We start from the raw sequence: 16,613 nt of genomic DNA on the forward strand, positions 1-16,613 counted from the left end.
TGCTTTTCAGTTCTGCCCACATATATTCTATGGGATTGAGGTCAGGGCTTTGTGATGGCCACTCCAATACCTTGACCTTGTTGTCCTTAAGCAACTTTGGAAGTATGCTTGGGGTCATTGTCCATTTGGAAGACCCATTTGCGACCAAGCTTTAACTTCCTGACTGATGTATTGAGATGTTGCTTCAATATGTCCACATAATTTTCCTACCTCATGATGCCATCTATTTTGTGAAGTGCACCAGCCCCTCCTGCAGCAAAGCACCCCCACAACATGATGCAGCCACCCCCGTGCTTCACGGTTGGGATGGTGTTCTTCGGCTTGCAAGCCTCACCCTTTTTCCTCAATACATAATGATGGCCATTATGGTCAAACAGTTCTATTTTTGTTTCATCAGACCAGACGACATTTCTCCGAAAAGTACGATCTTTGTCCCCATGTGCAGTTGCAAACCGTAGTCTGGCTTTTTTATGTCAGTTTTGAAGCAGTGGTTCTTCCTTGCTGAGCGATATAGGACTCGTTTTACTGTGGATATAGATACTTTGTACCTGTTTCCTCCAGCACCTTCACAAGGTCCTTTGCTGTTGTTCTGGGATTGATTTGCACTTTTCACCAAAGTACGTTCATCTCTAGGAGAGAGAACGCATCTCCTTCCTGAACGGTATGACGGCTGTGTGGTCCCATGGTGTTTACACTTGTGTACTATTGTCTGTACAGATGAGCGTGGTACCTTCAGGCGTTTGGAAATTGCTCCCAAGGATGAACCAGACTTGTGGAGGTCTACAATTTTTTTTCTGAGGTCCTGGCTGATTACTTTTGATTTTCCCATGATGTCAAGCAAAGAGGCACTGAGTTTGAAGGTAGGCCTTGAAATACATCCACCTCCAATTGACTCAAATTATGTCAATTCCCCTATCAGAAGCTTCTAAAGCCAAGACATAATTTTGTGTAATTTTCCAAGCTGTTTAAAGAAACAGTCAACTTAGTGCATGTAAACTTCTGACCCACTGGAATTGTGATACAGTGAATTAAGTGAAAAAGTCTGTCTGTAAACAATTGTTGGAAAAATGACTTGTGTCATGCACAAAGTAGATGTCCTAACCGACTTGCCAAAACTATAGTTTGTTAACAAAAAACTTGTGGAGTGGTTGAAAAACGAGTTTTAATGACTCCAACCTAAGTGTATGAAAACTTCCGATTTCAAATGTACGTGAGAATGCAATTCATTGACAACAGCTCAGCATTCAACACCATAGTGCCCTCAAAGCTCATCACTAAGCTAAGGACCTTGGGACTAAACACCTCCCTCTCCAGGATTCAGTTGCACTTCCTGACGGGCTGCCCCCAGGTGGTAAGTGTAGGTAACAACACATCCGCCACGCTGATCCTCAACTCGGGGGCCCCTCAGGGGTGCGTGCTCAGTCCCTTCCTGTAGTCCCTGTTCACTCATGACTGCACGGGTAGGCACGACTTCAACACCATCATTAAGTTTGCCGATGACAACAGTGGAAGGCCTGATCACCGACAAGACAGCCTATAGGGAGGAGGTCAGAGACCTGGCTGTGTGGTGCCAGGACAACAACCTCTCCCTCAACCTGATCAAGACAAAGGAGATGATTGTGGACTACAGAAAAAGAGGGCCGTGCACACATCCATTCTCGTCGACAGGGCTGTAATGGAGCAGGTTGAGAGCTTCAACTTCCTTGGTGTCCACATCACCAACAAACTAACATGGTCCAAGCATACCAAGACACTCGTGAAGAGGGCACGACAAATCCTATTCCCCCTCAGGAGACCGAAAAGATTTGACATGGGTCCTCAGATCCTCAAAAAGTTTTACAGCTGCACCATCGAGAGCATCCTGACTGGTTGCATCACTGCCTGGTATGGCAACTGCATTAATTTGATCTAATAGAGAAAGGATGTGAGAGAGAGTGCAACAGAGTGAGGAAGTGAATGGCAGAGAGTGTGTGTGTGTGTGTGCATGAAACTGGCATTAATGAAGGAGTCCATAAAGCTCTAGAAGTCTATGAAACAAAGGAAGGTGAAGAAGAGTTCAGGGGTTAATGAGGAATGTTAGAATGCCAGGGGAGAGAGAGGGAGAGAGGATGGGGGGAAGAAATCATCCCTCAAGGGAAAAATATGTATTTGGAAAAAAGGAGGGGAAAGCTCTCGACGCCGCAGCATCCAAGAAAAGTAACAACTCCCATCCTAAACATCTCCTCTATAACATTAACCAACACAGCTCCAAGTCTCCTCACACACGTGCATGCGCACACACAAACCAGTGTTTAACTGAAGCTCTTTTAGATAAGGGAAGGCCAATAATAGAACAAGGGATATATTGTTGAGGTGTGTGTGTGTGTGTGTGTGTGTGTGTGTGTGTGTGTGTTCCAGGGAGCACGTGTTTGGATAAGTGTGCTCTCCCATTAATGAATTGCCTGTTGTCTCATCTGGAGCTTGGTCCAGATTTCAGCAGTGTGTTCATGGCAGGCTAAAAGAGAGCTTCTGTGGTTCACCTGACACAACCTTGAAAAAGGACACACACAACTTAACTTACTGCACATACAAATACACCCACATGTGTGCACATGCATGCATACACCCATGCACACACTGATCCAGTCACTACCATCCAAATAAACCTGCACCAGAATGCCAAGGGTTCCCCTCCACACAGAATGAATCATATTCTACACTTTTAGCTCTGTGGTCATTAGAAATGAAAGGACTGTGCCCCCATTAACCCCCAAAAATGAAAAAAGTGTGTGTGTGTGTGGTTAGTGACTACACTGTCAATCTGTTACATGTGAAGTGTTTGAGCTGCTCATGGGGGTGCTGTGATGTGTTACCTGTGACCCCTCCGAAGGTTCCATAGGTCATGTTGCAGGCGGTCCTCTGGAGGTTGTGCTCATAGACCCGCTTGAGCTGGTACTGAACCCCATGCTCCACATTACCAGCAGTACCTACGGTAGAGACCGAGAGACAGACAGTAGGGGGAGGGAGAGAGAGAGAGAGAGAGACCACCCATATTAATATTTATTGTCACATATCATTGCTATGTCCTATGGTTAAATCTGCAGAGAGAGAACTAGAAGAACGGGAGCAAACTGACATAGTATCAAAAACCAATCAAATCTTATTTGACACATGCTTCATAAACAATAGGTGTAGACTAACATTGAAATGCTTACTCACGGGCCCTTCCCAACAAAGCAGAGAGAAAAATATAGAAAAAAAGAACACAATGAGTAACGATAATTTAGCTTTATACAGTACACAGAGTACCAGTACCGAGACGATGTGCAGAGGTACGAGTTATTTGAGGTAGATATGTACATAGGTCGGGGAAGGCAACACGATAAATAATAACGAGTAGCATGTGTGAGGAGTCAAAATAGTTACTTCAAAGAGGGTCATGCAGATAGTTAAACAAATAGCTACACAAACTATTTAGTAGTGTTATGGCTTGGGGGGTTTGAAGCTGTTCAGGGTCCTGTTGGTTCCAGACTTGGTGCATCGGTACCGTTTGCAGTGCGGTAGGTGCCGTACTCACTACCCTTACGGTTGGATGCCAAGCAGTTGCCATACCAAGCGGTGATGCAGCCAGTCAAGATGCTCTCAATGGTGTAGCTATAGAACTTTTTGAGGATGATTTATTTCTTTCATCACATTCCCAGTGGGTCAGAAGCTTACATACACACAATTAGTATTTAGTAGCATTGCCTTTAAAATTGTTTAACTTGGGTCAAACGTTTCAGGTAGCCTAGAACTTTGAGGATCTGAGGGCCCGTGCAAAATATTTTCAACCTCCTGATGGGAAGAGGCGTTGTCATGCCTTCTTCACGACTGTGTTGGTGTGTCTGGACCATGTTAATTCCTGTGGACACCGAGGAAATTAATGCTCTCGACACGCTCCACTACAGTCCCATCAATGTGGAAGTGGGCGTGCTCAACCCTCTGTGTCCAGTAGTCCAAGATCAACTCCTTTGTCTTGTTGACTTTGAGGGAGAGGTTGTTGTCCTGGCAGGTCACTGACCTCTCTATAGGTGGTCTCATCTCCATCGGTGATCAGGCCTACCACCGTCATGTCGGTGGGGTTGGAGTTGTGCGTGGCCATGCAGTTGTGGGTGAATGGGAGTACAGGAGGGGACTAAGCACACACCCCTGAAGGGCCCTATGTTGAGGGTAAGCGTGGCGGATGTGTTGTTGCCTATCCTCACCAGCTGGTGGCGGCAAATCAGAAAGTCCAGGATCCAGTTGCAGAGGGAGTTGTTCAGTCCCAGGGTCCTGAGCGTAGTGATGAGCTTGGGGGGCACTATGGTGTTGAACACTGAGCTGTAGTCAATGAACAGCATTCTCACATTGGTGTTCCTGTTGTCCAGGTGGGATAGGGCAGTGTGGAGTGCAATAGAGATTGCGTCATCTATTGGGGCGGTATGCGAATTGGAGTGGGCCCACGGTGTCTGGGAGGATGGTGTTGACGTGAGCCATGACCTTTCCAAGCATTTCATGGTTACAGATGTGATTGCTACGGGGCCATAGTCATTTAGACAGATTATTCTTGGGCACAGGGACTATGGTGGTCTGCTTGAAACATGTAGGTATTACACACTGGGTCAGGGAAAGGTTGAAAATGACAGTGAAAGACACACGCCATGTTCTGAGTACGCGTCCTGGTAATCCGTCTGATCCCGCCGCCTTATTTTTATACTTTGTTTATTGAATTTTCAATAGCAGCATTTAAAAATAATTGCACTTGTAAGCTATTTGGTAGTAGTATAAAACAACACATCAAAGACAACAATACAGGAATACAGCTAACCTACAAAGCATTACATGGGCTTGCTCCTACCTATCTTTCCGAGTTGGTCCTGCCGTACCTACCTACACGTATGCTACAGTCACAAGACGCAGGCCTCCTAATTGTCCCTAGAATTTCTAAGCAAACAGCTGGAGGCAGGGCTTTCTCCTATAGATCTCCATTTTTATGGAATGGTCTGCCTACCCATGTGAGAGACGCAGACTCGGTCTCAACCTTAAAGTCTTTACTGAAGACTCATCTCTTCAGTAGGTCCTATGATTGAGTGTAGTCTGGCCCAGGAGTGTGAAGGTGAACGGAAAGGCTCTGGAGCAACGAACCGCCCTTGCTGTCTCTGCCTGGCCGGTTCCCCTTTCTCCACTGGGATCCTCTGCCTCTAACCCTATTTCAGGGGCTGAGTCACTGGCTTACTGGTGCTCTTTCATGCCGTCCCTAGGAGGGGTGCGTCACTTGAGTGGGTTGAGTCACTGATCTGATCTTCCTGTCTGGGTTGGCGCCCCCCCTTAGGTTGTGCCGTGGCGGAGATCTTTGTGGGCTATACTCGGCCTTGTCTCAGGATGGTAAATTGGTGGTTGGAGATATCCCTCTAGTGATGTGGGGGCTGTGCTTTGGCAATGTAGGTGGGGTTATATCCTTCCTGTTTGGCCCTGTCCGGGGGTATCGCTCTCGGAGGACCTGAGGCCTAGGACCATGCCTCAGGACTACCTGGCATGATGACTCCTTGCTGTCCCCAGTCCATCTGGCCGTGCTGCTGCTCCAGTTTCAACTGTTCTGCCTGCGGCTATGGAACCCTGACCTGTTCACCGGACGTGCTACCTGTCCTAGACCTGCTGTTTTCAACTCTCCAGAGACCGCAGGAGCGGTAGAGATACTCTTAATGATCGGCTATGAAAAGCCAACTGACATTTACTCCTGAGGTGCTGACTTGCTGCACCCTCGACAACTACTGTGATTATTATTATTTGACCATGCTGGTCATTTATGAACATCTTGGCCATGTTCTGTTATAATCTCCACCCGGCACAGCCAGAAGAGGACTGGCCACCCCTCATAGCCTGGTTCAACTCTAGGTTTCTTCCTAGGTTTTGGCCTTTCTAGGGAGTTTTTCCTAGCCACCGTGCTTCTACACCTGCATTGCTTGCTGTTTGGGGTTTTAGGCTGGGTTTTTGTACGGCACTTCGAGATATTAGCTGATGTACGAAGGGCTATATAAATAAATTTGATATATGAAAAAAATACAACAAAAAATAATAAAATAAGGAAAAATATATATATTTTTTGATACAGTTGTTATGGGTCAGCAAGTACAGATAATACCGTCCTTAACATCTGAGATGTCGTGTATACACATACCTGGCCTCTTACATCACCAATATATAAATATACATCACTCTGGAACTGCAGGGAAATGTATTCATTTAACATAAGAAAAGAAGGGAGCACACATTGAATAGAATGTCTACAGACCCATTGACTGTGTTTAATTTTTTCCAACTTTATGCAATTCAAAGCAGATTTAATCCACAGAGCATGAGAAGGGGCTGCAGAGGATTTCCATCTAAGTAAAATTAATCGTCTCGCTAACAAAGTGACAAAGGCAATTACATCCTTATTCATTTTGGTCAATTGTATTGTGGGTAAGGAAACCCCAAATAGTGCAATAAAAGGGTCTGGCTCTATCTGTGTGCCGCTTAATTCTGAGAGTGTGTTAAAGATGTCTTTCCAGAAACCAACAAGAGATGGGCAACACCAAAACATGTGTACATGATTAGCAGGAGACTGATTACGTCGTACACAATTAGGGTTCACATCCTTGTAAATTTTGGATAATCTTGCTTTGGTCCAGTGGGCCCTATGAATGAGTTTGCATTGAATGAGGCCGTGTCGAGCGCAAATAGAAGAGCTGTGTACCCTTTTGAGTGCCCCTTCCCATAGTTCATCAGATATTTCCTCACCCAGTTCCTCCTCCCATGAGGATTTAATATTGTTTAATGAGGTGGTTTGTAGTGAGCAAATTTGACTATAGATTATTGACACGGTGCCTTTCAGAGTAGGAAGTGGGACAAGAAATGTGTCGAACTGGGTTTCACCAGGAAGGGTGGGGAATCCTGGCTCTATGCTGCGGATGTAACTCCGGACTTGTAAGAACCTAAAAAAATGATGTCTGGGGAGACCAAATTTAGCTGATAATTGTTCAAATGTACTAAATGTATTAATATACAGAACTCTGAATCTATTAATACCGAGACTAGACCATGTTGAGAAAGCACCATCAACAATAGATGGGGGAAAAGATGAGTGAGGCTACCGGAGCCAAAGAAGAGGTGGTTTGAAACCCAAAGTGGCGCCTAAATTGATTCCAGATCTTCAATGTTGTTTTGACACATATTTTTGGTGAAGAATGAGTAAGGGCCTGTAACGGAGGAGTGAGCTTTGTAAGACAATGATGCCGGTATAGACGAGGCAGCCTCCATCTCTAGCCAAATCGGGAGTGGGAATATCTCTCTGCTCTGCAACCAGTAGTGAATGATCCTAAGGTTAGTGGCCCAACAATAGATTCTGAAATCCAGTAGAGCTAGACCGCCATCTGGTTTGGGCCTCTGCAAAAGCTGTTTTCGCATCCTGGGGGGGCTTTTTGTCCCATATAAAAGGGTAGTATTAGGCCGTCGAACTTTTTGAAAAATGTATTGGGAAGAAATCGGAAGGCACTGATAGAGAAGAATTTAGGCAGAGTATTCATTTTAATATAATTAATTATTGCGACTAAGGAGAGTTGTAGCAAAGACCAGCGTTCCAAATCATCCTTAGTACGGGTTAAAAGAGGAGCAAAGTTTGCTTGAAAAAGGTTTTCAAATCTGATTGTGACATGTACCCCGACATAAATAAAACTATTGTGAGCAATTTTAAATGGCAAGTTATGTAGAGTGGAATCTTTTTTCCGGCCATTTTTGCGGCATTAATTTGCTTTTACTGGCAAGGGCAGCAGGAACAGAGACAGAAAGGTTGGATGTGTATAATAATAAATCATCTGCATATAAAGACAGTTTGTGTTCGTGTCCGTCACTGACTATACATTTGATGAGGGGGTTGGAGCGAAGTGTTATAGCAAGTGGTTCTATGGCGAGGGCAAACAGTAAGGGACATAAAGGGCAACCCTGGCGTGTCGATCGTTGCAAAGGGAAGCAGTTTGATTGAGTGTTATTAGTCCTGACAGAGGCTTGAGGGGGATGAGTACAGAAGTCTTATCCAAGCCATGAATTTGGAGCCAAAGCCACATTTATTTAGAGTGTAAAAAAGGTATTTACATTCCACCTGATCAAACGCTTTCTCTGCATCCAGGGATATAATGGCTTCAGAGGTATTGACGACAGAAGGATAATATATAATACACTGCTCAAAAAAATAAAAGGGAACACTTAAACACAATGTAACTCCAAGTCAATCACACTTCTGTGAAATCAAACTGTCCACTTAGGAAGCAACACTGATTGACAATAAATTTCACATGCTATTGTGCAAATGGAATAGACAACAGGTGGAAATTATAGGCAATTAGCAAGACACCCCCAATAAAGGAGTGGTTCTGCAGGTGGTGACCACAGACCACTTCTCAGTTCCTATGCTTCCTGGCTGATGTTTTGGTCACTTTTGAATGCTGGCGGTGCTCTCACTCTAGTTGTAGCATGAGACGGAGTCTACAACCCACACAAGTGGCTCAGGTAGTGCAGCTCATCCAGGATGGCACATCAATGCAAGCTGTGGCAAGAAGGTTTGCTATGTCTGTCAGCGTAGTGTCCAGAGCATGGAGGCGCTACCAGGAGACAGGCCAGTACATCAGGAGACGTGGAGGAGGCTGTAGGAGGGCAACAACCCAGCAGCAGGACCGCTACCTCCACCTTTGTGCAAGGAGGAGCAGGAGGAGCACTGCCAGAGCCCTGCAAAATGACCTCCAGTAGGCCACAAATGTACATGTGTCTGCTCAAACGGTCAGAAACAGACTCCATGAGGGTGTTATGAGGGCCCGACGTCCACAGGTGGGGGTTGTGCTTACAGCCCAACACCGTGCAGGACGTTTGGCATTTGCCAGAGAACACCAAGATTGGCAAATTCGCCACTGGGGCCCTGTGCTCTTCACAGATGAAAGCAGGTTCACACTGAGCACATCTGACAGACGTGACAGAGTCTGGAGATGCCGTGGGGAACGTCCTGCTGCCTGCAACATCCTCCAGCATGACCGGTTTGGCGGTGGGTCATTCATGGTGTGGGGTGGCATTTCTTTGGGGGGGCCGCACAGCCCTCCATGTGCTCGCCAGAGGTAGCCTGACTGCCATTAGGTACCGAGATGAGATCCTCAGACCTCTTGTGAGACCATATGCTGGTGCGGTTGGCCCTGGGTTCCTCCTAATGCAAGACAATGCTAGACCTCATGTGGCTGGAGTGTGTCAGCAGTTCCTGCAAGAGGAAAACATTGATGCTATGGACTGGCCCGCCCGTTCCCCAGACCTGAATCCAATTGAGCACATCTGGGACATCATGTCTCGCTTCATCCACCAAAGCCACGTTGCACCACAGACTGTCCAGGAGATGGCGGATGCTTTAGTCCAGGTCTGGGAGGAGATCCCTCAGGAGACCATCCGCCACCTCATCAGGAGCATGCCCAGGCGTTGTAGGGAGGTCATACAGGCACGTGGAGGCCACACACACTACTGAGCCTCATTTTGACTTGTGTTAAGGACATTACATCAAAGTTGGATCAGCCTGTAGTGTGGTTTTCCACTTTAATTTTGAGTGTGACTCCAAATCCAGACCTCCATGGGTTGATAAATTTGATTTCCATTGATAATTTGTGTGATTTTGTTGTCAGCACATTCAACTATGTAAAGAAAAAAAGTATTTAATAAGAATATTTCATTCATTCAGATCTAGGATGTGTTATTTTAGTGTTCCCTTTATTTTTTTGAGCAGTGTATTAAGTAATCGTCGAAGATTGAAGAATGAGTGTCGATTTTTAATAAATCCTTTTTGATCCGGTGAGATAATTGATGGGAGGACTGTTTCCAGACGCGTTGCCAGAAGTTTGGCTAGAATTTTATAGTCAACATTTAGCAGGCTAATTGGACGGTATGTCAAGAGGGTCTTTGTTTTTTTTAAGAATAAGACAAATGGTTGCCTGAGTTAGAGTCTGTGAGAGAGAACCATTTACAAATGCTCCATTGTACATTTAAATTAGAATAGAGGCTATTTTGGAGATAAACGTTTTATAAAACTCTGCCGAGTAGCCGTCAGGCCCTGAGCTTCTCCCAGATTGAAGGGATTTGACAGCATTAGACAATTCTTCAACAGTGATCGGCTGCTCTAATTTTTTAACCAAACCCCAGCTGACAGAAGGCACAGCAAGTGAGTCGAAGAAATCATCAAATTCCATTGTATCCGCTTTACTTTCAGAAGTATATAGAGACGGTAAAATCTCTTGAACTCATCATTGATCCCCCTAGGATCTAATGATAACCCAGATGATGTACGAATTTTAGGAATCTGAAATGATGATGATAGTTGACGTAACTTGTGAGCTAATCAGTTACTGGCTTTATCGCCTTGTTCATAGTAAGTGCTCCTAGACTTGACAAGCAGTTCAGTAATCTGGTCTGTTAATAATGTGTCAAATTCTTCTTGCAAAGTTAAACGTTCCTTATAAATATCCGGGGATGGTGAAACGGCATAAATGCCATCTAATTGAGCAATACAACGTGTTAACATAGATAGCCTATCCCTTTTCAGTTTGTTCTCATGTGCGGTGTAGGAAATAATTTCACCTCTGATATAAGCTTTCAAAGTTTCCCAGAGAGTAGACGCAGAGATGTTCGGGGTTCTATTTGTAATCATGAAAAAGTCGATTTGACTCAAAACAAAATTGACAAAGTGTTCATTGCTGAGCAGTTGAGTATTTAGCCACCAAGGCGGTCTCAGATCGTCAACATTCTGAAAGGCTACTTCCATAGTAACAGGGGCGTGGTCAGACACAACAATTGGATTACATGAAAATAAAGATATGAAATGGAGGAACCTGTCATCTACAAGGAAGTAGTCTATGCGCATAAAAGTGTGGTGAACTGATGAGGGGGAAAAAAAGAGTATGCTTTTCCAGCTGGATTAAACATTCTCCAAGGACCTGAAACGGCGAATTCAGACAAAGGGTCGGATAACTCTAGCTGAGGTTGATAAGGTGGTAGGTTTAATGGAGGATCAATCCAAATGTGGGTCTAACCAACAGTTAAAGTCACCACCTAAGATCAACATATGGGAAGACGTATCTGGAAGTGTAGAGAAAACCGATTTGGGGAAGAAAAAAAAACAGCGACATTTTTCACTTTTGGATGAATTGGTGCCCAAATTGAAAGGCCTCATACTCTGTCCTAGATCATATGATATGCATATTATTATTACTATTGGATAGAAAACACTCTGAAGTTTCTAAAACTGTTTGAATTATATCTGTGAGTAAAACAGAACTCATATGGCAGGCAAACATCCAAACAGGAAGTGAAAATTCTGAAATGGGTCGCTGTGAAAGTCATTGCCTATTCAATTCTCCTATATTTATGGATCTGTATGCACTTCATACGCCTTCCACTAGATGTCAACAGGCAGTAGAACGTGGAATGAAGCGTCTAGTATGATGTGGGGCTGAACAAGAGCTTTTGGAGTGACTGGTGAGGCAGATTGCCAGTTCTTGGCCACGCACTCTGGGCATGGGATGTCCTTGTTTGCATTGAGTCATATAGACATGAAGAAATGCTCTGTTTGGGACGTTATTGGATATATCTGAGAAAAACATCCTGAAGATTGATTCTCAACTGAGTTTATTCGATTTGTAATATCACTTTTTGAAGTTTTCGTTCATTAGCGTAAATTTGTATGGACACATGCTAGCCAAAGTTGCTAATTCGACAGAAGTAATGGACATTATAAAACAAAACAACGATTTATTGTGGAACTAGGATTCCTGGCACTGCATTCGGATGAAAGATCAAAGGTAAGGGAATATTTATGATGTAATTTAGTATTTCTGTTGACTCCAACATGGCGGAGAATGGCTGAGTGCCGTCTCAGATTATTGCATGGGATGCTTTTTACTAAAGTAATTTTTTTTATCTAACCCAGCGGTTGCATTAATAACCAGTGTATCTTTAATTATATGTAAAACATGTATCTTTCATCAAAGTTTTATGATGAGTATTTCTGTATTTCACGTTGCTCTCTGTAATTATTCTGGCTATTTTGGAGCCATTTCTGAACATGGCGCCAATGTAAAACCACGATTTGTGGCTATAAATATGCACATTATCGAACAAAACATAAATGTATTGTATAACATGATGTCATATGAGTGTCATCTGATGAGGATGTTCAAAGGTTAGTGATTAATTTTATCTCTATTTGTGGGTTTTGTGAAAGCTATCTTTGCTGTGAAAAAATGGCTGTGTTTTTTTGGATATGGTGGTGAGCTAACATAAATATATGTTGTGTTTTCGCTGTAAAACATTATTTTATTTATTTATTTATTTTTTTAAATCGGACATGTTGGCTGGATTCACAAGATGTTTATCTTTCATTTGCTGTATTGGACTTGTGATTTCATGATATTATTTACCTGTGGCGCTATGCTAGGCTATGCTAGTCAGCGTTTCTGATGACAATGATCCCGGATCCGGGATGGGTGGTTCAGAGAGGTAAAACAGCAACACAGATGGTAAAACAGCCAGATTTTGGCTGTATAAAATATATACTGTATATATTTTAAAGAGAATGACATTCAAATGTCGATGAACCCAGCAAAATTGGCTTCGCTAGCAAACCATTCGGCCTGCTAACTAGCCTGCTAACCAACCATTTGTTCCACACCATGCGGTACAACAGATGCTTTCACGTTCTTGTTGATGAAATCTGCCGCTAAAGCCGGGTCCTCGAATCTGTGCGTGGAGCCGTCCGGTAAAGTCAGTCTCAGAACCGCAGGGTAGAAGATGAGGCCGAACTTCACGCCCGGGAAGGTGCGTAGCTGACGCTTCACAGCTCAAAAGCTAGCCCGCTTCTTAGCCACAGCTGTGGTGTAGTCCGCAAATATCGAGAATCTTCTACCCTTATAGAGGAGAGGGGATGCTTCTCCCGATCTCCTCAGTATGTCATTGCGGACGTGAAAGAAATGCACCCTGATGACAAATGGTCGTGGGGGTTCTCCATCCCGGGGTCGGCTACGCAGAGTGAGGTGGGTCCGGTCTAGCAGTGGCTTCTCCTACAGACCGAGCAGCTCCTGAAGCAGCTGGGCCATGAACTCCGTGGGTCTTGGGCCCTCCACTCCCTCCGGTATTCCCAGTAGAAGAATGTTGGTCCTCCACATTCTACTTCCCATATCTTCGCATCTATTGTCGAGGTATGCCACCTTAGTTATCAATGAGCCAACGTTAGCCTCTAGCTCGCTAATGCGAGTGCTGTGGTCTGTAGCACATCGTTCCAAATCCGATAAGGCCACTCCGTGTTCGTCGAGCTTATTCTGATACTCTCAATAGATTTTTTAAGCTCGTCTTTGACCATTGATATCTCTGACCTGAGATTGGTAGAGAGAGAGTCGATTGTAGCATCTCCACAGTCAGTGTTTCCGTGGGGCCGGCATTAGCAGCGTCCGGTGGCGAATCAGGAGAGGGCGCGGGCTTGCTGCGGCCTGCTCTTGCAGACTCCGTTTTTGGCCGGGTAGACGACATTACAAACTTACATTTCTCAAACCTGATCTGAATTGTTTATGGGTCTCTTCAGCCAAACAGAAATATATACATTTGGTCACTAACTCAGGAGCGATAGGGAAACGAGTTCTACATCCTTGGCTATCAACAGCGCCCCCATCCCGCGGCCTTATGAATGGTAACCTGTTTAACGGTCCTACTCACATCACCTACGGAGTGCCAGATCACACAGCTGTCCGGAACTGCTGCTGATCTTATGCATGGTTCAGTGTTGCTTGCCTCGAAGCGAGCATAGAAGGCTTTTATCTTGTCTGGTAGGCTCGTGCCACTGGGCAGCTCGTGGCTGGGTTTCCCTTTGTAATCTGTGATAGTTTGCAAGCCCTGCCACATCCGACGAGTGTCACAGCCGGCGTAGTAGGATTCGATCTTAGTCCTGTATTGATGCATTGCTTGTTTGATGGCTCGTCAGAGGTCGTAGCGGGATTTCTTATAAGTGTATGGATTAGTATCCCGCTCCTTGAAAGCGGCAGCCATGGCCTTTAGCTCAGTGTGGATGTTGCCTGTAATCCATTAATTTTGGTTGGGATATGTACAGTACATAAAGTCACTGTGGGGACGACGTGCTAAACTCCTGTAATCACATGAATCCCGGAACATATTCCAGTCTGTAATAGTCCACTAAATCAATGTGGGGTGGCAGGCATATTACAGCCAATGTTGAAATGTGTGGTATTACCTGAAACGGAGTACACAGACAGTTTTCTGGGGTGCAGCACAGCTAGATGAAGCAGATCTGAACACCTGCAGAGAAGATCATTCAATCACTGCAAAGAACAGACGTCCAAAATCGCCAATGAAAACATACAGGACAATACTGACATAAGAGTAGATCAGTATAGATATAATTAAGTAGAGTTGAAGTCGGAAGTTAACATATACCTTAGCCAAATACATGTAAACATAGTTTTTCACAATTCCTGACATTTAATCCTTGTAAAAATTCCCTGTCTTAAGTCAGTTAGGATCACCACTTTATTTTAAGAATGTGAAATGTCAGAGTAATAGCAGAGAGAATGATTGGGTCAAACATTTCAGGTAGCCTTCCACAAGCTTCCCACAATAAGTTGGGGAAATTGACCCATTCCTCCTGACAGAGCTGGTGTAACTGAGTCAGGTTTGTAGGCCTCCTTACTCACACACGCTTTTTCAGTTCTGCCCACAAATTTTTATGGGATTGAGGTCAGGGCTTTGTGATGGCCACTCCAATACCTTGACTTTGTTGTCCTTAAGCCATTTTGCCACAACTTTGGAAGTATGCTTGGGGTCATTGTCCATTTGGAAGACTCATTTGCAACCAAGCTTTAACTTCTTGACTGATGTCTTGAGATGTTGCTTCAATATATCCACATAATTGTCCTCCCTCATGATGCCTATTTTGTGAAGTGCACCAGCCCCTCTTGCAGCAAAGCACCCCCACAACATGATGCTGCCATCCCAGTGCTTTACGGTTGGGATGGTGTTTTTTGGCTTGCAAGCCTCACCCTTTTTCCTCCAAACATAAACATGGTCATTATGGCCAACCAGTTCTATTTTTGTTTCATCAGACCAGAGGACATTTCTCCAAAAAGTATGATCTTTGTTCCCATGTGCAATTTTCGCACCAAAGTACGTTCATCTCTAGGAGACAGAACACATCTCTTTCCTGAACGGTATGACGGCTGCATGGTCCCATGGTGTTTATACTTGCTTACTATTTTTTTGTACAGATGAATGTGGTACCTTCAGGCGTTTGGAAATTGCTCCCAAGGATGAACCAGACTTGGAGGTCTACAATTTATTTTCTGATTTCTTTTGATTTGCCAATGATGTCAAGCAAAGAGGCACTGAGTTTGAAGGTAGGCCTTGAAATACATCCACAGGTACACCTCCAATTGACTCAAATGATGTCAATTAGCCTATCAGAAGCTTCTAAAGCCATGACATTATTTTCTGGAATTTTCCAAGCTGTTTAAAGGCACAGTCAATTTAGTGCATGTAAACTTCTGACCCACTGGAATTGTGATACAGTGAATTATAAATGAAATAATCTGTCTGTAAACAATTGTTGAAAAAATGACTTGTGTCATGCACAAAGTAGATGTCCTAACCGACTTAAAAATAAATTTGTGGAGTGGTTGAAAAACGAGTTTTAATGACTTCAACCTAAGTGTATGTAAACTTCCGACTTCAACTGTATATCCTAATGGAAAAGGTTAGGACTGGGGGTAGTCAACTCTGTCCCTAAATGTGTATTCTGGGGGCAACTGCTACTTCAAGCACAAGTTGTGAACAGATAAATATAATACAATATACATAGGAAAAAGTGACAAATCTGTTTGATGTAAATCTATGGTTTGCACATGTGTTCTACAGCTTTGCGGAGGAACATGTCTGTCGTCAACCCTGCTGTCATGTTTACGGAGGAAAAACAACTAAAAATGAAGCCAGGTGATTTCTTCTTTACTCAAAACCACAGTGCCCACTGTCAATGAGAAAACATTTCACCATCTCCCACCCCACTGCTCTACAGACAACATTTACAATGTGTTTCTCTGTTTAGGGAACACTCAATGGTCATTAAAAATGCTAACCAAAACCAGCTTCCTCAAAACATACACTAACATAAAATGCAAACAAACAGAAGAAAGAATCCTTTGACTCATACATCCCTTTTGTGGGAAAAGCTTTTGGAAAAACGCCTGGCTTTTCCTGGAAGCCTGTCTCTCCAGGAGGTCCCTGTGCACCCAGGAATGGACCACCTTTATGACATATCCCAACATTCCCGTCTTCCCTCACCATTCCATTCCTCCCTTTCTCCTCCTATCCCCCTCTTTCTCCTCTTACTTGAACACTTTTGGCCATAGGGAGAGCAGAGGGGGCAATGGCGGTTTCAGTCTAGCGGTTGACATTTTTTGTTCAAAATATTTGAGTATTTACTCAACCTGTATTTAGCAAGTTAGAGTCCTTGAGAACAAATTTCCTTTAACAACATTTGAAATGGGACACTGGGGTGTCTC

The 16,613-nt window shown here is 44.1% G+C and overlaps 1 protein-coding gene across 2 annotated transcripts in view; it reads right to left on the reverse strand.

Annotated features, from left to right (window-relative positions):
* bbs9 (Bardet-Biedl syndrome 9) overlaps positions 1–16,613 on the reverse strand; it is a 187,687-nt gene that overhangs the window by 165,119 nt on the left and 5,955 nt on the right. For both annotated transcript variants that reach the window (XM_055904882.1, XM_055904881.1), the window contains exons 4-5: positions 14,294–14,358; positions 2,853–2,966 (exon numbers count right to left, since the gene is read on the reverse strand). In XM_055904882.1, the coding sequence (XP_055760857.1) occupies positions 2,853–2,966; positions 14,294–14,358 (179 nt within the window). The remainder of the gene's footprint in view (positions 1–2,852; positions 2,967–14,293; positions 14,359–16,613) is intronic.

Source organism: Salvelinus fontinalis, chromosome 38, assembly GCF_029448725.1.
Source record: "Salvelinus fontinalis isolate EN_2023a chromosome 38, ASM2944872v1, whole genome shotgun sequence".
Lineage (NCBI taxonomy): Eukaryota > Metazoa > Chordata > Actinopteri > Salmoniformes > Salmonidae > Salvelinus > Salvelinus fontinalis.